Genomic DNA, 23,932 nt, shown 5'->3' with positions numbered 1-23,932 from the left:
CTTGTGCGTGTGTGTGGTTGTGTTGTCTCAAACTAAAAACTGCTGTTGTGCACTCACCAGAACAGACCACTGCAACATGTGACTGATTGTCGCTACCAAAATATCTGCTGGCTGCTTTGCTCATTTGGCTGAATAATAAATGTTTTACTTTCTTGTGTATGCCCCTGTGTCTCACACTCAACTTTTTGACCTTTTTGAGTGCACCATGTGGGTTCATACGCTGCACTGCATGTTGCCATACTTGTCAGTGTGAATGCACTGCGCACTCAAAATAGCATGTGCGAAATGGAGATACACAAATCAGACCACCACGCAAGTGTTATAGTCTAATAATGGTAGTGATGTAATGAAAGATTCCAAAACTGAGCATTTAGTCTGCAAACATTTATTTGAGTATACTTTGTTAAGCCACTTTTCCAATGTGAACATATTCAAAACCTGCTTGGAATGTGTGCGTAATTTGGCACTGGGACACAGCTAATGAAAGTAAAAAATTATAAAAAGAAAACAAGAGAACGGTGGTCAGTACAAGAACATAATGTGTCATATTTATCATAAATATTTATACTCATATATTCCCTATATATGTACTTACATATTCCTTTTAACAAAGAAAGTTGTAGTACTTTTGACCCAGGTCTAACTTCTTATACTTACATAGTCAAATTTCTCTGCATTGCCTGCACTTTGCTGAGGAGAGAACAAAAGAAGATGCAGTTAGCTCCTTTCATTCACCTGGAGATGTTCCAGAGGACAAGTACAGCATCAGTGAGGTAACACTAGAATAAAAATACTACTGACTGACAAATTAAAACTAGAGAATTAGAAGATGTAAATAGATTTTATCACACATACAATCATGAGCTTTGCCAAGAAATATACAAGTAAAAAATATTCATAAGATTGGCTTGCAAATAGGATACAAGGGGGGACATTGTTTGAAATGAAAGGGAGATTTAGTAGACATGTGCATTAACAGTGGCCAGTTAAAAGAAAACATGTCTCACCTTTACATCTCAATGATTCAAAATATCAGTTTCATATGTAAGAGTGAAAATTAAAATACATTGTTGTCACAGCCCGAACTGTGTGCGCTTCTACGTAAAGTATTACAGCACAGACATGTGGGTGTATGCAGGCAAGTTTGTATTATGGGTTACCATAATGCAGGTGTACGTGTGTATGTATTTGAGGATATGCATCTACTGTAGGTCAACACGAGTCATCTGTGCAAAGAGTCTGTTGGCCAAAACAATTGGGAGGGATGGAAAAGGGGTAGGAATAGTTTTCCTCTGACAGTGAAAAACTCACATCTTGTTGCTCAGTGTACATTTAATCATGTCACAAGCCAGATGAAGCTGCCTAACCCACAAAGAAAAACACAGCAACAGAAAAATGGACACGTATGCACATTTTTGATATGCCATGAATTCAAAATACTGAACTATATGTGTTGTGAATGGTTTTAACTTTACAGTTAAAGGGGCTAATGCTTCATGTGTGACTGACATTTCAAGTTGTACACTTTACTGTGCAGAAGAAGAAGAAAAAATGACACTAGTGGTGTTGTTAAAGAGTCACTAAATGGAGTTTCTACAGAGCTGATTGGGGGTGAAATAGAGAAGAGGTAGGATCAGGGGATGGGGAGAGTGCGAGGAGATAGATATGGAAAAGGAAGAAAAAATTACCAACGTCATTTGACCTGCAGCAGCAGTCATTATTTTCCACAGATCCTAAGTCTGGAAAATATGTAACAACATACAAAAACAGGAACAACATGTAGCCTTCAAACCATGTAGCAACAGTTTGGGGCTGCCATCCCATAGATTTCCCACCGAGGTCAAAGCTAACTGGGGCAACCTGACCAACATCTTCACATTTGTGAATCAGTTAAGAAAAAAACAGAAAAAAACACATTGACACAGTGTGGACAGTGGTGAGCGGATATAGACAGAGACACACATTATTGTCTGAATAAAGATGAGGGGATCTTCTCTGGTCTTTAGATCAGCTCTGGTGTGTATCATGCAGCTCAGTAGACAGTTTCAAATGTTTACTATGTGATGAAATATAACCTGTACATACAATTCTCTGCACGCTGCCATTTTTACAGTCTGCGTCATAGATAAATAAAGAAGAATGTTGGGCAAGCCATTTTATTTGAAAGATGGAACTAATAGCGTTTTCGCGACATGGCGTCACACGCATATTTCGCTCAAGTTCAAAGTTCAAATTTCAACTCAAGCGACGAGAATTTCACATATTGCGAATATTCACACAGCACAAGTGACGCAAACTCACTACTCTACTCACTAGGGATGGGCTTTTGTGTGTCCATGTGCACTCCTTGCTTCTGTACTTCACCCGAGACGCAACTCCATAGATTTTTGGAACCAGCACTTCGCCTCACCATCCGAGAGAAGTTGTCTGACCTACACGATGGGGTTACTGTGCAAGACATGCACGGGACCGCAATATCGCGAGTGCAGAGGCACACGACACCCAGCACCTTCTGATACCTGCCATCTCTGTACCAGCGGAGCACGTCTTCTCCACAGCGGGACTGATCTGATCTTAAAGGGTAACTGTGACTGTTTTGATTGAGAATAAGCATTACGTGTTGGGTAGGCTGTATTGCTGTGTATTGTTATTCCTGCAGAAAGATGCGTTGCGTTCTAAAAACAGATTTAGAAAAAACGAGTACTCGATTGGCCCTCGAGAAATTGATGCGATCCCTCGATCTTGGAATTTACTACTCCTTCCCATCCCTACTACTTACGACTTCCACTTTGTGTGCAATCTCATCGCACAGAAAATTTGCTTCACCTTGGGTGTGAACAAACCATTCACTAAAACCTTTTCTGTCTGCTATTTTGTGCGGGCTGCGTAGTGTAAAATGTTCATATCAGAGCTTCTTTTGGCTGAAAATATTTTTGGGCACTGGCTGAAAACAAAGTTTTTGAGAATCGAGAGCGTGAACTACAACATCAACATCAAAGATAAGTGACCTTATCCTTTTGCTTATGGATGCAGCTTGATTGCTATAATCTCAAGTATCAATCTTCTCATCTTTGCTTGTGAGGGAAAGCAAATTAAAGGGGTAGTTCAGTGACTATAAAGTGGGGTTGTATGAGTTACAAATGTATAGTTTATATGTTACCATATGGAGATGGTGATCAGCGATGTCATTTAACGGAGTTTGGAGGGGAAATGGAAGTTGCGTAAGTCTGAGTCCCACGTCTTTTTCGCCACATTTTTTAATCCTTACCTTAACAAAAATAAAACATTCAATTGTACGCTGCAGGACATCATTTTTTTAAGTTTGCACGCTACTTACATTTCCCCTCCAAACTTCATTAACTTACATCGCTGATCACCATTTCCATAAGGTAACATATAAACTATGCATAAGCAACTCATACAACCCCACTTCAAAATCACTGAACTATCTCTTTAATGTATTTCCCCCAAAAAAACTATTTAAGAAGCCAACTTGCTTCATCCTGTCTGTGATCAATTATGTGCAGGGTATCATTTAACAGAATTTACTCTAAATTCTGTCCATCTTTCTACTTTGGTTTGAAAACTGCCAGGTCACAAAATGCAAAACTTAAGAAGCTGTAAATCCTGGATGGAATATTTTGTGATTTCAGACTTTTCCAAGTTGAGCAGTTGTGTGACCAGAGCAACAGAAACGGAAAGTTGTCTCAATGAAAGCACTTGTTTTGTCTTTTACAATAAACTAAATAAAAAAATAAAATCACAGACAGAAGCAACAGTTGGCTTCTAAACATCACTGGTCACAGAGCAGATCAAAATGCTGCCAAGACAAACCAGATGTTTGTGTTGTACACAAATGTGGACAGTTTTTAATATTGGTAATACAAGTTTGGAGTCGGGGCACAGTGATTCCTCAAGCTGACTTTTTATCAAAAATAGTACTATATTTTTGCTACAGTAGTTACAATAAATGCAGGCAGCAATAATTATCCAAAGTGTTCCAAGTACTGAAGTAGACAACTGTTTTGAGTGTCTGACTACCTGCAGAAATGGAAAGGGCTTCTGACATTTGATGCAGTTAGCATCTTCCCAATTATAAAAGAAATTGGCTTTACACGGTTAATGCTCCTTCAGTGGATTATTCAATTCTTCCTATTGTCCTACCAGAATAAATGTTTCAGCACTACAGAAATGTACTTTGGTGTAGTTTGCTTAAAAATGTACTTTTGTGGAACCAACTTCAAAAATAACTTTATAATCTGGGCCCTTGCTTGAATTTAGACCAACCACTTGGTCCACTTATTGAATCAAACATTGGGTCTTAATGAATTGGAATTTTACTGTCAAAATAAACTATTGGTCAAAAGTATAAATATAAATGTAACTTTTGTAAAATAGGCCTGTGTTTGCATAGTGATAATGCACAAAAGATTGAGACTTGTAGCAGAGTTTATCTGTTGCCTGAAAAAAGTGTGAACTAATAATAACACCTCCAAGCTTTGATAGTTTATTTCAACATAAATGAAAATTTGCAACAACGATGGAGCATATCGTTAGACAAACTATTCAGTTCAAAATTCAAGTCCATTGAATCCGAGTGTTTGGGACATAGCAAAGGTCGCCTCCATAAAAAGCTGCAGTCCTATGCCAGTCGTTGAATTTAACTTAGATTTTTTAGCAATAAATGGAATGTGTATCAGAAATTTGTGATTTAATAAAGTAAGAAGAAGCTAATTTGAGATTTTGAAAATCGCAAAAATTTCAACACAGTCTTGCAGCTGTGAGAAACAGCAGAGCTGGCAAACATGTAAAGGTATTTATAGACAGCTCTTGTGTGTGAATGTGTGGGAGGGCTAATAATTCACTGCTGCTGTTCATAATTCAGTAGCTACTGCTCTTACGTAAAGAGAGTTTGGTAGAGATCAAAAAATTAGACTTTTGACCTCAGGCTGATCATCAACATTTGTAATAAGCTTAAAAATCTAACACTGCCAATAAGGAAACCCCATCAACAGAGCGTACATTTAACCTGTGAGCTGCACCTCAGATTCTGATTTGATGGGAAGACGGGGTAAGGCCAACTCTGTCATCCTGTCTTCACACTGAGTTACCTAAAAGAAACTGTTGCTGGTGTGTGTTCTCCTGCATTTGACTAGTTCTTTATCCAGGTTATTTTCAGCTGGGTCATTAACAATGTGTGTGCTGGGCCCGCTAAGTAGCCTTCAGTGCAGATTAACACAAGTCTTAATCACAACAACATGACACATGGCAGTAAGCCAAAGTAGTGACCTAGAAAACTTCAGGCCCAGAGTCAAGAGTCATAAATATCCTAGCACACTCAGAGCTCTATTGTCTACTGAATCAGTAACCACAAAATAATAACTAAAAGGATTTCTGACAGTGGTTGGGACAAGGTGCTAAATCAGAAAAATGCCGGATTTTTGTGAATCTTCTTTAGTAGGTTTCATTTCAATCAAACAAAAGAAGGTTAATTACCCTTATCAGCTAGCCTTATTTACCACCAATAGCTAAGTCTCATTTTATCTACTCAATAAAACAGCTCATTGATACCCACCATACCAGGAATTTGCTCACTGGAAATTAAAAACACATATGAAGGAGAAAAGAAATGGTTTTGCTTTTACCTTTATCAGTGAAGTGCAAACAATAGCGCCAGCATTCACCATGGGGTTGTGAGGCTGATCTGCAGAGCAACAAGAGCTCAGTTAACAATCTGTACAGGATCAAAGTGTAAATGTTTAGTCGTTTTTATTGAAGTCTGAGGGCTCCGTCTATAGACAGATCAAACAGTAACAATCAAATACAAACACTGACTCAAGATATTACAGATAATAACCTCATAATAATAACAATAAATAAAAATATCTGTAGCTCTGGTATGCTGTCTGGTGTAAACAGAGCTTTGTAACTACACCGAGGACTAACTCTTAGAGCAGTGGGTATGTAAAGAATCCTGTAGAAAAAGCACGATTGGATTTCGGTTTCCAATGTATTTCAAGGTGTTTGAGTGTTGGATGGTTTTCTATGTTCACTGAGCAGCTCTCAGTCAAAAATGATCAGCTACTGTGGGGACTAAGACATTTATTTTCATCTGGAGTAAAACTTTTTTAACAAGAAAATGTGTCTTTACGTTAGGTGACTTCTAACATGCCATAACTTACCCTTGGAGGAGAGAACTCCCTCTTTCCATTCCTTGTAGCAACACTGGGCAAACTTTGACTCTGATAATTGTGAGATTTTTATTATCAGAGTACTTATATAGCATAATTCATGTACTGTGCTGCCACACTCATGTGTTCAGTTAAAGCCAACCACATTCATTTTCACAATGCTGTCAAAAAAAACCCCTCAACAATCTTCTATTCTAATCTGCCTCATTCCCCTGGCAGTCCAGTCACAACTCTTACAGTTTCTCTCCTTGATGCTTGAGCTAGTCCACTGAAGAGCACTGATGAGTCACTATCTGAGAGGAGGCTTTGACTGTCCCACCTAGTGTCACTGGGGTCATGGGGGAATGTAGCAAACAGTAGCAGAGTACTGTACATACATTAGGGGTGTTGAAATTAATCGTTTCTACGATGCATCGCAATGCGGACCTGGACGATGCTGCATCGATGCAGTGACGGACCATAATCGATTATAGCCTACTGCCGTTACTTACCGATTTTTTTCCGACCGCGGCATGACAATAAAGTTTTAGAGCTCAAAATGACTTCCTGGTAGTAGTAACGCCTGCCAAGGAAATAAAGTAGGTCTATCTGCAGCCGCAGCCACACGGCAAAACACGTCCATTACTCGTACGTCACGGCACAACATACGCATTGCTCATACGTCACGGCAAAACATCGCTGCAGCAAGCTACTGGCTAGTCACTCACTGCTAACGCTAGCTCTTAGTTTGACTCTATAAAATGCCAACTGGAGCAGCAAGAAATTCAGCCAGCCGCTTCATCGTTGGAGTCAAGTGTTTGGGCGCACTTAGGATTTGACATCCTTCCGGGGAAGACGGAGCTGGACCGGGAGCTCCTGTAGTGGGAAAATGTGTCCTGATTGTAAGCAATGTGAACAAAGTCTTGTTGATGCTAAACATAATCATGCTGGCGCCGATGCTGTGACCAGTATCTTGTTGAGGCTATCTAGTATGATGTCGCAGATGTGTCCTTGTTGTGAACAACTGAACATGTGACACCTCAGGCTGTTTCGTAGATAGTGGGTACAAAAGAACTGTACACCAATATGCACTTTGATTCGTCTTCGTTTTGGCTGTGAACCACATCTTGAAATAAACTGCTCATCGCCTTCCCTGACTTGTCTTTCTACAAACCTCCTGAAACCTGAAAATTCCTTACATAATTGGCATCATTGAACCGAGTTTGAAGAGGGACTGGAGCTGATCTGCTGCATCTTCACTCCAGGGGACAACGACGCTAAAGGCCTAGGTAAGAGATATTTGTTCTCATTTAAGCATGGTCTCGCCTGGATGTGGATGCAGTAGGTGTTCTCCGACCTTTCAAAAATAATCTATAGTGGAGAGGAGGGGCTGATGAGTGCTTTCAATGCTTAATTGTATGCATACAAAACAGTTGCTGAATTGTTATTTAACAAGCAGCTGTTGATAAATTTGCCAGTTGGAAGTTGGAGTGGTTGAGAAGTAGTCAGTGCAGCACGAGGACTGAATGGGTTCAGTAAGCTAGGTGTGTGTGAACTGCTCTCAGACCAGCTGAAGGGGAGACAAGTGTGTCTCTGTGAAGAGCGCTGTTTTTTTGTTTGTTAATACTGCAGTACCTCTGCGCCCAGAGAAAATACGACCTCGGTTAGGGAACTGGAAGAGTTGGAAGATTGTGTTATTGGATAATGGTTTTGTGACGGCAAAGGTGGTGCCGTTCATTGATACTAGGCTCTGGTCTTCGGGTGCTTTCTTTCATGAGCTCTGATTGAAAAACAAACCTTGAGACTAACAGCTGGGTCTAATAATTTATATGTGAATACATTTCACTAGACAAGGAGAATTGTTTCTATGAAAGCGCTGTTTCGACTAAAGAAACCTGGCACAGATTTAAATTATCTGAATTTTTGTTAACACAATCTCTAGGGGCAATAAGTAATGTATAAATTATATATATATTCATAAATAGGTAGATACCGTTGGGATACGGATTGAACTTTGCAAAGTATGATATGAACAAATGATATAGTCGATTATATGTATACAGCTGACCAGCACATTTTTGACACACTGCACATGTAAAATCACACAGTCATTTTTATGAGCCACACCTGAAATAACAAGGGGGGGACTTTGAACTGATATATTGTACACTTGACATGAAGGAGATATTCAAGTCATAAGGAGAAGAGTGAGTTGAAAACGCACACTTAATTCAGGCCCTAATAATTTCACATGAGCCTTATCTGGGAGAGGCTTAGAACCCAGTAAGGACATAGAAGTACAAAAAACATTTCCCTCTAATAAGAATATCTCCTAACATACCAACAGCCAGTGATAAAACCCACACATAGAAGATTATTATTACACAGACAACTTAAACCGACTGACAGACCAGACGGACTGACAAACCAAACCCCGGGTGCTTGTGTTGTGTTTCGTGTTGTGTTCTGTTCGTTGTGCTCTGTGTTGCTTTTTCTCTTATTTCTGCGAGTGCCAATGCTTTTAACCGGCCTCACTGCAACAACATAAAACTGAATGAGTACATGCTGTAAGAGTGCAGTGGAGAATCGGGTTACAAGCTGAAGGTGGTGAAATAAAGCAAAATAAATCGGGGGAAGTATAAAATACGAGAGGTGCCGAACCCTCACATGTAGAAAGCTGAAAAACCCGTGCTGTTTGGAGGGGAGTGTTTGAATTGAATTTGTAACTAGAAATTATAATACTGTTCAAAAGCGAAGGTCATCGATACAGAAAGAATGTGAGGGACAGATTGGCTGATCTAAAAGACAAGAAAACAAAATAAGACAGAAAATATCAACAACAGGAACTTCATTACACCGCAGGCGAACTCATAGACATAGACAACTGTCATGAGAAGGTGTGTAATGAAGACAGATAAACCGATCAGGGTCAATTTTGATAAAAGGGATTCAGGGACATTACATACTGTGGCAGACACTCAATCTTGCGGGGCTGATAGCGCGACTCCCTGGCATACATGAAGGAGCTGGAGAACAACAACACAGTCGACGTGGTTGGATGAAAAATCCAATGACTGATGAGACTGAATTCAGTGACACAGCTAATACAGCATCAACCCTGCCTCCAGCACCAACAGAGCAACCACTAGTTAAACAACCCTCAGCACCGCCCAGACAACCATCATCGGTCATTAAAATCTATCCACAAGAACCCAATACACACCAGCAGTGTGATGCAGTAAGACAATCACATAGAAAACCTCGAGGAAGAAGCCAGTGGAGACCATTACGCAGGCGAGGGCCCCCAGGGCCATGTTGGGGATGTGGGGAGATTGGCCACATCCTAGGAGGTTGCCCAAGATCACGGACAAACCCGGAATGGATGGAGGGGGGTCACGGGACTCAGCCCGCCCAACTTCGTAGTGGAGGCACGGTGAATCCAGAATCCGTGGGTGGGACAAATGTATGGTGATTAGGGGATCTAATAAAAAAATCATTTTAAAGAGTCTAATAGATATGGGTGGATGACTAAATAAATAAATAAAAATAAAATCAATGACAGACTATTTGACATACATCACCCGAGGGGAACTGATAAATAAAATGAATAAAGTCAGAATAACGTATGTAGCTTGCCAATTTATGTTTAGTGGTCCTTATATGGTTTAATTTTGTAAACTCCTATAGTCCAAAATTTTCATCGTGAATGTACAAATCCTATTTTCTGTTCAATAATTACAATATTCAGAAAAAACAGGATGCTGAGATGAGAAGGTTTGTAAAAATTGAATGATGAAACTAAAAGAATGTCTATGAAAGTTGTGTCGAAGGTCCGAGTATGTGCTGAGAATGTGTTGTCTGAAGTAGACACTAGAGAGTGTGAGACAGTGGATATGGAAGAAACATGTATGTTCACAGGTTTGACCCCAGAGTTACACAGTGTAGGAACTGTGTAAGGGGGAGGGGAGAAAGTAAAAATGCAAGGTTATTGGTCGCCACATCTGCAAGCAATGTTTTAAGAGGTGTTAATCAATGTGAAATTTGAAATTGATTTGAAAAATAAGTATCCAGTCATGGATTGTTCTGACATGATAGAATCAGTACATGAACATTTAAAATTGAATTAAATTAAAATGCATACCATCCCCAGCGTCGAGGCATGGTTGAGAGAATCAACGGAACATTGAAAGCAAAGTTAAATAAGATCTGTGCGAGCACTAAGCGTAACTGGGTAGATGCTTTGACGCTTGCACTAATGAGCTATCGCATGTAAACTAACAGATGCACGCATCTAACACCGCAATAAATGCAAAGCTAAGGGATCCCTACAACGTACTGCTTGAATAACTGTAAATGAAGCTGAAAATTATGTGAAGCAACTAATTGTTGTCTATAAGTCTATCTTTGTACAGAAAGAGAGGAGAGATCCAGACTAGGACTAGAAGCCTGGGAGGCTATTGGTGCTGGGGGACCAGACATACATCAAGATCTTCCAAAGGAAGTAGCACGAGCCGAGACAGGAAGGTCCCTAAACGGTGTTAAGAGTAACAACAAAGGCAGTCCAAGTCGAAGGATGCACCACGTGATATCATCTGAATCGCTGCATGAAGGCGCATGACAAGAATCAGGGCAGTACTGAAACAGAGGATAATGTCAAGCGAAATAACTCTGAGTCATGCACTGGTAGTAATTATCACTCTTTTGTGAATGCGACAATGCAATGTGTGGGGTAAGAAATCGAAGGATCCGAAAGTGAGAGTCCGTACGTTGTCCTCCTTGAAACGACTCTGGAGCTCTAACTCAGATGAGTATGATGTAAACACACACAGTCCAATCCAATTTTAGCCCAGGACCATGCCAGCATTGCCTGTTTAACTCAAACATACCTCCACTTTTACTAGTCAGTTCATGCTAATAGACGCGAGAAGAGAACCATGCAGAGTATAAAGTCCTGTGGTCGTGTCCCTAACAAAGTACCAAACAATCAGGAAGTGAACAAGGTCACTGTAGCTCCAGTTACCTCAATTATACCCTGGTCCAAGTGAAGATGATATTAGTACTGCAACACATTGAATACAGACACTGTGATTAAAACAGCCATTCAAGTTCCAATTCCAAAGTAGCGGAGTCCAACCCCACCGCACCTACCACATTGAAGGTGGATGATGTGCCTACAGAAGTAGATTAATTGTAAAACGCAAAGAAACATATTCATAGATATGAAACATAATCATGCTGGCGCCGATGTGTCCTTGCTGTGACCAGTATCTTGTTGAGGCTATCTAGTATGATCACGCAGATGTGTCCTTGTTGTGAACAATTGAACATGTGACACCTCAGGCCTGTTTCGTAGATGGTTGGTACAAAAGAACTGTACACTCATATGAACCACATCTAGAAATAAACGTCTCCTGCTGAAACTGCTCATCGGCTTTAGTGACTTGTCATTCTGCAAACCTCCTGAAACTTACAAAGAAAATTCCTTACACTCCCGGGCTCACATCATACTCCATCACTCGGATTTGATAGAGGAGCAGCGGGGACCAACACCAGCAGCCGACCGACCCACACTACACTACACTAAACTTTCAGCCAGCTACAGTCGGGTATGGCTGCAGCTCTGGAGCTTCCCGTCTCTGAAAGTATTTTATTCATTAGCATGATTAGTACGAAGAAGTAGTGCACCAGATGTAAGCTTTTATTTTGAAAAGGCCCGAGACGGGTGGCACGACGCTCCAGCCATACAGTCTGATCGGGCAAAAAAAATATCAATAAATCCATTGCCTGTTTTTAATCTCAAGGGACCTGCGCCCCTACAGCGTAGTCACTATTTTATTTATGATACATTACATTTTATTTGGCATCTGTTTTTGAGTTGCCTCATAGCAAACTGCGGAGTGATTTTAAGTTGGGCTTGTATTGTGAAGGGCAGAACGGAAGAAGGGAGCGGATGCGCTGTAGTGTGTTTGACGGTGATAAATAGAGTTGTTGTTCCGTCTTGGTTCACGCTGGTTCATACGACGTCTCTGTGTTGTTATTTTGTATAAATGAGTCAGTGCAGGCGCTACAATAAAACATTATTCAAATTGTGCAAGTTAAGCATGAATAAAGATAAATATATTATTAATATTAATAGAGCTACAGGTTTCATTAATTTAAATATTATGAAGCTCTTCATTTATTAGTAGGGAGAAGGGGCGAGACTAAATACGTTTTACCCCTCATCCCTTTTCAAACATATAAACCAAGTGTTGGACAGCTTCTATTGCTTTGTTTTTTTCCGTTTTTTTAAATAGTACTATTTAATTAAAAATCTAATCAAATTATTCCTGGTTATCAGTTGATAAATACCTATATTTAAATCTATTTTTCAAATTATGTTGTCTTCCTTAGCCACATTCACGTTTATTTTTCTTTATTTTTTTAATCGGTTATAGTGCATTGTCTTCCGAAGCCACCGTAGTGAAGACTTCGAGCAACGGGTCGTGGGCGTGTTGTGCCATAGGCATGTTCTGACTTTCTGGCTGCGGCTGTGGATAGACCCTTCTCAAGGAAATAGCGGACCCAGCTCAGCCAAGAATTGATGCTGTAACCGAGTGTTTATTGTTGCACCTGTACTGTATCATTTATACGGGATAACAACATGGAGACCATCGTATGAACCAGCGTGATCCAAGACGGCACAACAACAAATTGATTCATCACCGTCAAACACACTACAGCGCATCTGCTTCCTTCTTCCGTTCTGCCCTTCACAATTAAAGCCCAACTTAAATTCACTCAGTATTTTGCTGAGGAAACTCAAAAACAGATTCCAAATAAAATGTTATGTAACATTAATAAAATAGCTAACACTGCATTTCTGTTTGTTAAGTATCCCTTTTAAAGCAAGTTAAAATAATAAAATACAAAGGGAGTTCATTTATATCTGACTGTGTTGATTCATTGATGAAAATGTTGCCATGCTGTGCAGTAATATCGAAAATGGAGGATGCATCGTTTAATCGAATCAAATTGAATCGTTGACAGGATAATCGTAATCCAAATTGAATCGTGAGTCCAGTGAAGATTCACACCCCTAATATACATATACATCGGAATGAGGCAAAAATGCAGATGAAAAACTGTTCAAGTAGCCTGAAAAACATTCTTTCATGAACGCCACTGACATTTTCCTATGATTCAGACTTATATTCTGCAATTGTTTACTGAACAAGTGTCAACAAAAATAACATTGAGGCATTAATTTGATATATACTGTAGGTTGTCACTAGCAGTTTGCACAAAGATGTTCTAATTTCACTTAACCTCATTCTCACTACTACAATATAAATAACAACAATGCAAAAATAGGAAAAACTAACTTCCTAAACAAAGCCCTCTGTTGAGATCTTACATCATCAAGTCTGTAGTGTAACATTTTGAGGAGGAAAAACAGTGTAAGGGCTGATCTGGTTTTCAGAAGGAAAAGTAAAAGTAAAGAGGGGAGAAAGTCTCACCTTCATCATTCAGGAAGAGCTTATTAAAGCGCAGGCCGCTGGGCTCCTTTCCAATGAAACTGTGCACATACTCTGTGCCATGGTCATGGACAGCAACAGCGTACTTCAGAGGCTTAACACAAGACTGAAGACAGAAAGGGAGCTTGGTGTCTCCTACTGTGTGTCTGCAAAAGACAAAAGATAAGTTATCAACACAGGCAAAGCAGCTGCAGGTCTGTGATTATAAACAAGGCAGTAAGAGTGGGGACATATCGAGGAATTGGTCATTGATAAGTCACAGAGTGATGAAGGAGTGTTCATGCAAAACCACTAACTTCAGTGACAGAGTGTTAAAGCATGACAACAAAACTACACTGTCTGTTCAGTACTAATGTTATCTTTATTACTTTCTCTGTTACACAAACATAACAACTGTACACACCTATAGAATTTTACAGCTTCCTATCAAAAACAGACCGCTCCAAACATCTGTTGACATCATTACACTACACTAGGAAGAAGTGTCTCCTATTATTGTCTTTACGGTGAAAAACAGGATGGTTTACACACTGTACGGAACATTGCATTCGTATATACTGTAAGGTCTTGCAATCAAAACACCATGATGTTGAATCAACATATGATTTAAACATGTAAGCTTCACACTTTGCTTATTACACTGAATTTAAATGAATGATAATTTGGTAAATATTTAACTAACACCCAGCAGGACGTCACAGAGGGATCATAGAGGCTCACAACAAAGAGATGCAATTACAGTATATTGTAATAAAAAAAAAAGTCACACTCCCACTTTATTTTTTTGGGTTCTGGTCATGAATGTCTTACCTCTGTCCGTCCACTGTGCACAGAGAGACAGCCCACAGATCAGGGCTGAATTTGGCAAGCTGAGGAATGTAGTCTGCCACCTGGAAGAGAGGTGCGGCAGTTGAACGAGTGTCAGCGCAGCAGTAGTTCCTTACACTGCTGACGTCTGCGGAGGCTCACTTTTCAATGGAAAGCTAATGCTAACTCAACACACAATAACAAGACTGACAGAAGTCAACTCTTCATCTGGGGATTATTAAGGAAAAACCTACCATTAAACACTGGTATTGCTTACTTTGTCTCTCATCTCTGCACTGCCAATGCAGCTTGTAGTTGTTTGCTGAGTGGAAGAGTATAATGATGAAGACATTTGGTCGTTTTCCTCTGACAACAAAAATACCCAAATCATGTGTGGATGCCGGACACTTACAAACTAGTGTGGATGTAGGCTCAGTTTATAAATTTTTTGATAGTTTGTTAATACACTCTTTTCATGGCAGACAGTTTGACCTCTCAAAGCAGCGAAAGCACAGATGTAAATATTAACATTACAAATGCACGATACCAGGGTCCTGGATGTCCATTATGTTATTAATCCCATCTGTGCCAGACACAAATAAGCCCTTCTCCTGGCCTCACGTAGGTGTAATCAGGTGTATAAATGACTACTGAGTACTCATGGGTTGAGCAACAACATGTTGACACGTATTGTGGTTTGTGTGATCCCACGACGAGATTGTTTCTAGTTTCTCATGATTTTGTGGCTCTCTGTATTTAAACATCTGAACATTTTTGTAGCTAGCACCTAAAATGACATGACTCACCACAAAGAACGCTGCTGCCATAGAGAATCCTGCACCAAAACATAAAAGTGGCACCCAGCTCTCTGTTGCCGGGAACACGCATTGGACTTTTAATGTGTTGGGTGGAATTTTCCTTCAACATGGATGGTTTTCCATCAGATCAGAGTGCTGCTGGCTTTCATTTTGGATAAGATATCAAATACTGACCTACACCTCTGAAAGCAGACTGTCGGAACAAATCGATGGTAATGAATGAACTAAATAATACTTATGAAGAGTCGTGGATTTAAGGACACACCTGTCCTCCAGAGAGTTTTTTGGCACTCTCATACAGCTCATCAATATGGGAGGTGAAGGACTGGAAGTCTGGAATGACGAACTTCTTGCGGAAGGCTTGAGTGAGCAGGACAATGTTGCTCTGGACACACCTGATGGACAAACCACAAATAGTGTGCTAAAATATTGTGACGGCATGCAGTTACAGGAACAGTTACTTGTCAACTAAGTTTGCAACCCTGAAGTCTGACAAACTTCTGTGATTGTTAAGAGGGATGGATGACGAAGACACTTCATCATAAAATATTCATAATTTGATGATGACACAGCACAAATCCCTATAGTGATGAATTATAATTCCCACACTGCCAACTGTAAGGAACTGTGGACACTGCGTGTGTGTGTGAAATGGATGAGTCAATGCTCAGATTTTAGTTTAGAGTGTTATGACTGTGGGCGCTGCCCAATCTTCCATGTCTCTCTCTTTGTGTTTGGGATATGCTAAGCAGGGTGTAGGAATCCTCGTGCTGGATCCGTTCCAGCTGCTGGAGGTGTGGCCGACAGCGTTCCTGTCTGGAAAGCCAGGCTTTGCCTTCCGCCGACGAGACCCGATCCCGAATAAGCAGAAGATAGCACAGGGATGGATGGAGTCTAATATTTCAATTTTGATTCATAACAAGCCACCAATAATTCTGACGTCTCCATAAATAGATGGTAGCCAGTATATCTTACTACACCACTGATATAATTGTGACTACATTAAGGAATAGAGCAACACATTCATGAGTTTCCTGCACAAGTCACACAAAAAACAGTTGCTCATATGCTGTTTGATGAATTTATTTTTTTGCATTGATGCAATTAGCAAAGTTAGACAATTAAGTATGTTTGAATTTGCTCTTTAAAAAATATGGTCATCAAACTGCATAATGTACTTCAAGCTGAAGTGAGCACTTGTACTGTACTTGGGAAATGTGATTTTAAAAAATGCTTCCATGTTTGGTGTATATGATGGAGATAAAACATCCACACAGGACACGACATGACAAGACTTACCTCTTGAACAGGTGCCTGTCCAGAGTTACACCATCTGATGTGTTCCTTAGAGTTTCTTTGAGGGTTTCCATGCATTCCTTCAGCCGGGGATCTCCACTGCGAAGCCCCGTGGCCTTAAGTGCCTAAATTAATAGAATAAAAGTAAATATAACTGTATGTCAATATAAACTAGCTTATAAGGAATATTTAGGACACTGATAAGAAACTACAGTACCATTCGAAAGTTTTAGAGCTCAGTATTTTCCCAGGTTTATTGAAACTTAGGCAGTTCTAGTGCAGTAAACAACCTCACACGGTACAAAGGTAAATGGTAAACAGCCAAAGGTAACAAGAAAAAAGTTTAGGGCATCAAAAACTGAAAAAAACGTGTAAATATATTAGAAATCCGTGATTTTACAGGGATGAAGACATTGATTAACTTAAATGAAGCCTTGAGAGCTAATGTAAACAATTCCTATAAGACACTGACATTAACAAAGAGACTGGTTTCATCCTACAGCAAGAGAATGAGCAAAGACTTAAAAGAAAAGAAAAGAACCAGACAAAATGTCCAATTGCTTAATTGTTCAATGCTTTGATTTCAGAAACACAGAGGCATTTAACCATGTAAGGAACCAACTACTCGAAAAATTGAGTTGTTCTTAAAATCTGACTGGTATTGTAGGGCAACAATCAAAAACAAAGACACATTCATGCTTGTGTAGTTCAGTGGTATGTGTATATTTTAATGCTGTGAAATTAGCATTAACCACTAAGCTAAACTGAAACTGTAGTACTCACTGTGAGAAATTTATGAGCAGGAATCGTCTCTTGACCTTCTGCGACTGTGTAGAAGAGCAAATCCTCCAGACTTGGCAAGACGCCTGCACTTCTTCTTCTAGGTTAGAGACAGAAAAATGAATAAAGACACAGCACTTCCAGTAATGTGAAGGAGCTCTAAGAAGTAACCTCTCCTCAAATCCCTTTGCGTAAGGTAACTACATTGGATTAGCAACGAAGTAAAGAAGCAGCAAAAAGTAAAATAATGTCACAGCAGAATTGCCCTTATCACGAACCACAATTGAGCCTGTTCCCATATGTCCTGCCAGAGTAAACAGAGCTTATCTGTAGCTGCTGATACAGTCTTATCACATTAGTGAGGTATTTCAGTGACACATACTGGAAATATGCAATCCAAGTGTAGCATTAGTCACAGAGGTGTGTGTGTGTGTGTGTGTGTGTGTGTGTGTATTTGAACAACAAAGTTTTCATTATGCATAAACAGACTCGATTACTGTTTCCTGTTGGCAGTTGTCCCTTATGGTTAAACATTGTAGCCTTGTTTATAGAAGTGTTAGGGAAAAAAACTGTATTATTATTGTATTACTGTTATGTTTTACATTTGAAAACAAGGAGATAAATGATTGACCTGAAGCTGAACAGGTACATAAATGGGATAATGTATTGATACTAGTAGAGAGAGATCCTGATCATAGTCCTGTAATATTAATCACACAATTTACAATCTAAAACTGGGTAACATTAAAACTGTCAACACAGCATGTATGATGGCTAGAGTGCTGCATGAAGACAATACAGCTTGTGTCACACACAGAGCCCAGATTTACTTCTTTACAAGAATATTTTACCAATGTGTTCTGTGGCGTTTTGTCCAGCGAAAATGAAACACAAAGGTTTAAATGCAGGTTTGAATTCACAGCTACACGTTAGAGGTGTGTCTATCTGCAAAATACCACAGAAATTGAGGCATAACAATATTCCCTTCAACCCAAAGTGCTATCCCCCACTTTGTTCACTGGACACACAATTAGTGTGGGCATCATTTGCAGAAACTGTTGGCTTCTATTAATGTATTCATACTACTACATGACTCACTGTGTGTTGTGAAACAGTTCTGCATCCACAAAGTCATGGGCTTAAATAAAAGGATAGGAACAGGATTAAGCTTTACACAGAAAACATCAATTCATTTCAAAAACCTTTTCGAACACAGGCAAAAGTTGACACAAAATTACACCATCAGTGAATGCAGGTTAGTGCATGGTTACTCGTCATGCATTTCTGATATTATGATTACATACACGCAATGCCGCCCAACTATGTGTCAACTCGCGTGTTTGGTGGCAGGTTCTGGAGCAGTGTTAGACCAGGCCTGAATTCCAGGAATTCTCTTGTCTTTACTCTGCCCAGCCATCTGTGGTTCTTGGATTAATAAAACCAACATCACATCCTGTTCACACACTGGCCGTGACAAAGCAGCATGTTCTGCAGTACAGAAAACTCCGCAGAAGTACAGAACAGTGTTCAAATTTGGTTTTCAAGTCAGGTCAAATTTTCACACCCCCATGGTTTGAAGATCTCATGGAATAAACAAGCAGCACTTGTTGGAAAACTGCTGTTTTGTGAAAACGGTGCATCTTCATAAGTAGCCTCATGTTGCACTAGTGGCTGTAAGAAAGCCTGGGAAATGTTTTCAATGCCACATTTCTGTTTATCCTGCTCATCAAATCAAAGCCCTTTTCCTTCAAAGACTAGTGCTAACACTGAGGTTTACACCTAAGATTAATCCCACAATAAACTGCATTGTCCCGTCTTAACATCTTATTTTTTAAAAGACTGTACATTGCATTACATAACTAATAGTATTATTCATCACAACCTTAAATGTCAAATCAAATTTCCATAAAAAGCCTTGAAGCTTCCCATTACACAGATGTAATGCTTCTACTTTATCTCACAGATATGATAGATGTGCTGCACACTGGCCACATAAGAATTTGAAATTCCTGGATTCAGTCCGCACCTCCTCCTCCTCCTCCCTGCCTCCATCACCTCCTCCCTGGAACATCTGTTTGCCCGAGTAAGCACTCTGCATACAACCAAGGTAACAGCGCCTGAACATGAGCAAACAAACCAAGATGGACTAAAATGGTGCCCGCCAGGCATGCCTAATTCAAAGGGACAGTTTTTGGCCAGGCATCTGATACTAAAAACGGCACTTCTCTGCAGCAGAGTCAGGTATAACAGGTACACAACAGAGTCACAAGGCAACCAACAAACAAGTGTACATTAAGTATGATGCGCAGAGATAGCACACCTTGCATCATGACATGGTAACGGATATATTGAATTAAGGATGGAGGGACTGATTGAAAAAAAAAATCACTTTACCTGTGCAACCGCAATTAACGACTGTTTGTCAAATGTTTGTTAAAATATTTCCACTTCCGTAATCCAAACACTCAACATCTTGGTGACGTGAAGAGTTAATTTCTACAGACAAAGCAGTGTTATTAAGCATTTACAGCTTAATAACACTGGCTGGTTATTATCTGTAATCAGGTTCCTTTCTGTGCCAAGATGGATGGTTTAACTCCAGCAACTAATTATCTGGACAGTTTCAGTGACCTGTACTGCTGCATGATCACTGTTACACAGAAGCTCAAAAAAAGGTTTGTTTTGAGACCAACTGCAACCTCATCTGTCACAAATACTGATGGACAGCCCACTGCAACATGATAAGGCAGACGGATGAATTAACATATCCATTACACATAATCCTGCGGTCGGTCTGTTTGATATTCTCAGTTGTCTCCAGCCAGCGTGAACTCAACTAAATGAGCAAATGCATCAGAGTGTTTAAACTGCACAAACAAATCAGGAGCGAACACTGTCTTAAACACCTTGTTTTTTCTGTATTTGTACATTTAAACATATTTTCCACTTCACAGGCAGATGGTTCAGGCCATTAGCCTAGCAGTGACTGCTCATTGGTAAAAGCAGAACACTTGGACAATTTCCTGGACACAAGGTAAAGACTAGGTTCTTAAAGTTCTGCACAGGATCGCAGCATATTAATATTAATATGCCTTATAGGGGCAGTAAGCAATTCTGGAGAAAGCTTGTTTCTCTCCCAGGTACCCAGTGTGGGAGTACGACGCACTAACCCCTACGCCAAAGATATCGGCCATATGTAAGGTACCAACAAATATGAGAATTGTGCCCTCCAATCGCCAGTTCGAATCCCGCTCGTTACAATCCATTATAATGATGTTTACCAGTAAATATGTGTGAGAGCAACTAATGTAAAATAAAATTGTGAAGTGGCTAAACGTAATGATGACGAAGAAGCCAAGGAATATGACAATCATTGTTATTTATCTACTTAGTTTAAATTCAGACCTTTGTACATTCATTCCTTGTGTACATATTAAAAGTTGTGAGAGTGAAGTTGAGAAAATAATAACTAAGTAACAATAAGAGGAAGAACAAATCAAAAAATTGAAATGTCCAAACTCGTTTTACTTCAACAGCAATTATGATAAAAAAAATAATGATACTAGTATTACTACTACACGTATAATAGTTATAATCGTATAAATAAGTATAAATAACAATGTCAATGTTAAAAACGAACAATATTAACAATAACAATCATATATAAGGCGTAACATAAATAACTTGAGGCGTAAACAAGGTCAAAGCTTATAGTTAGATCAGCTCAGGTGTTTAATAAACCATTTATTTATTATGCTGTTATAGGCCTAGACTGCTGGGGGAACTTATATCATGAGCATCTTTGTCCCTCTCCCGTTCTCTCCATCTCCCTCTCTCTTTATATCTCTCTCCTTCTCCCACTTTTTTTTTTTTTCGATCTCTCTCTCTCTCTCTCTCTCTCTCTCTCTGCCCCCATGTATCTACATTACATGTCACTAACTCTGTTTTCTCTCTCCCCTAGTAGATCTGTCCCCAGATCTACTAGGGGAGGATCCGAACCCGTCATTATTATTATTACTATTATTACTATTAATAACAATATTGCATTTATAAGTGTCAGTTTTCACTAATTATAAGTATCAGTCTGGTAGAAATTAAAGCAACTATTATACAACCCCCTATCCCCTGATATGTTTACAGTACATGTCACTAACCCTGTTTGTGTTTTCTATCTCTCCTAGTGTATCTCTGACCCCAGAGGTGCAGGACCCAAACCCGTCATTATTATTGTTATAATTATTATTAATATTAATATCATCACTCATAATAACAACAACAACATCATTGTATTTTTTAATTATAAGTATCAGTCTGGTAGAGATTAAAGCAGCGGTTGTACAACTGTCCTCTCTCTCTCTTCTCTCCTACTGTCTCTCCTCCCACCCTCTTTCTGCCCACTTCTCCTCTCTTCCTCATTTCTCTCCTCACCCCAACCGGTCGAGACAGATGACCGCCCACAATTGAGTCTGGTACTGTCAGAGATTTCTTCCTGTTAAAAGGGAGTTTTTTCTCTCCACCGTCGCCATGTGCTTTGCTCATTGTGGGATTTGTTGGGTTTTGCCTGTAATATTGTAATATTGACCTCACTATGTAAAGTGCCTTGAGACAATGTATGTTGTGATATGGCGCTATACAAATAAAATTGAATTGAATTGAATTGAAAAATAAGTAAAACAAACTCTCATTCTGGGCACCATCTGTTTGATCTGGTGCCCTCATGATACTATGCACTAATATTACATTAATACTGTAACAGACAGCCTACCATTCTTTTCTAAATAGTAAAATGAAATGTAAAGGAAATACAGTGCAAAATCAATAACAAAATAAAAATAACCCCACCCAACTCACACGCATGCACAAACACACCCAGGCCAACATAGCAAAGCCCAAAGTAGCAACCTACAAGTCACATGTCAGTTTTGATGTGAGGTAGGAAACTGCATGTGGTGGAAGAAGTACTCAGAACTCAGAACTTGAACTGAGGTCAAAGTAGCAATACCACACTGTAGAAATATACTGCATTAATGTACAGGTGGAGCAAATTTAACTATTTCAATCTTCAGAGTAGGTTAATATATATATAAAAAAATACATAATTTTAAATTTATATTTTGTATGAACCATCTGAATCAGTAGAGTAACTAGTGAATAAGGCTGTAACTAAATGTATTCAATTAAATGTACATGATTTCCCTCTGATGTAGTTGAGCATTAGTAAAAAATGTAAACACTGAAATAAATTACAAGCAGCGTACTTCTTGATTGTACAGCACTTGAGTAAATGTACAACGGTATTTTCCAACACAGTTCCAGTCTGCTCGCTTGGCTCTTCATTCATTTATTCATTCAACTTTTCCTGTGGTCAATGTCCAGCTGGGAGACAATGGCTCCAGCTGATGACCTTCCTCTTGCATCTCCGACAGGCCAGGTACTCATACGCAACAGAATACGTCTTCCCCACACCCACAATCCCTTCTAAAGGAAAATTGTTTAACTAGTTTTACAAAAAATACATCCCCCAGCAAGAATTAACAGACCATTAAATGTTACAGTAAATGAAGACGGCTCGGTGAGGATGGATGAGGGCCCTGCTGCTGCCTAGGTGGACCAAGACGGGTGGGTGAGGGTGGATGAGGGCCATGCTGCTTCCTCAGTGGACGAAGACGAGTGGGTGTGCTTTTTAACAGTACTGGTCAAGCATTTCTTTTTAGGCCATTTCCTAACCAGTAGGGAGCGGACAGAGGAAGTGGCAGGAAGCTGGGTGGGAGGAGAGGCCTGGTAGGTGACAGAGGCCTGAGGGTGGCAGAGACCTGGGAGGTGGCAGCAGAAATTTTCCCAGCATATTGCTCTACCTTCATAGCAATGGCAACTCTGCCAGAAGGAAAGAGCACAATGTAATCCCTCAAACACCCCTTATTGTGGGCATGTCTTGATAGTCTTTGCTTCCTCCTGTGGGGTCCCTCTTCATGGCTGCCACAAGGTAAGCAGCATATCCCAAGGCATTTTCAACCACCCACTTGAATGTCTGCCCATGATCGACTCCAAACTGGATTTTGAAGTAACACAGCAGGTGCATACTGTTTGCTGGATCTCCATGGTGCTGAATTACAGCTTTTTTTGTGCTTTATCCAGCACTGCCTCTGGGGACATAGGTTGCATCCATGGCTTTCCTCTATTGGCTTCCTTCACCTTTGTTGCATCACTTGAATTAGTCAGGTCCAGACTGCCATCAGCTCATCTCCTGAAGTGAGGTTCCATCTGGATTAAAAAGGAAATTATTAGATGAGATGGAAAAAATATTTTTGGCAACACATACTTAAGGCAGTTGTGTATCACTCCCAGACAGTTATATTCAGTTATTAATATCTTGTAATGTCAGTTTTGTATTATGCTATGTCTATGTATACATTTCCAACTGGCTTATATATCAGACAACATCCAAGTGTCACTATAAATCAAAGTATTATACGGGAGTGATTGGTGCCATCTCAATTATTATAGTATTTAACACAGCTTATGTCCCACCTGGAACAAAATGATT

General features: G+C 39.7%; 1 protein-coding gene across 5 annotated transcripts in view; it reads right to left on the bottom strand.

Annotated features, from left to right (window-relative positions):
* The window catches only part of glsb (glutaminase b), a 45,559-nt gene that overhangs the window by 16,987 nt on the left and 4,640 nt on the right, over positions 1-23,932 (bottom strand). For 4 of the 5 annotated variants that reach the window (XM_047337373.1, XM_035604712.2, XM_035604710.2 and 1 more), the window contains exons 2-8: positions 17,392-17,488; positions 16,612-16,733; positions 15,578-15,707; positions 14,498-14,577; positions 13,670-13,833; positions 5,646-5,704; positions 658-690 (exon numbers count right to left, since the gene is read on the bottom strand). In XM_047337373.1, coding sequence (XP_047193329.1) covers positions 658-690; positions 5,646-5,704; positions 13,670-13,833; positions 14,498-14,577; positions 15,578-15,707; positions 16,612-16,733; positions 17,392-17,488 — 685 coding nt within the window. Of the gene's footprint in view, positions 1-657; positions 691-1,688; positions 3,138-5,645; positions 5,705-13,669; positions 13,834-14,497; positions 14,578-15,577; positions 15,708-16,611; positions 16,734-17,391; positions 17,489-23,932 lie in introns of those variants that run through there. The other variant, XM_035604713.2, reaches the window with a different exon arrangement.

The sequence above is a fragment of the Scophthalmus maximus genome, chromosome 14, assembly GCF_022379125.1.
Source record: "Scophthalmus maximus strain ysfricsl-2021 chromosome 14, ASM2237912v1, whole genome shotgun sequence".
In the NCBI taxonomy this organism is placed as follows: Eukaryota; Metazoa; Chordata; class Actinopteri; order Pleuronectiformes; family Scophthalmidae; genus Scophthalmus; species Scophthalmus maximus.
Note: the sequence above shows the minus strand (reverse complement) of the source record. Positions and strands in the feature narration are given on the sequence as shown.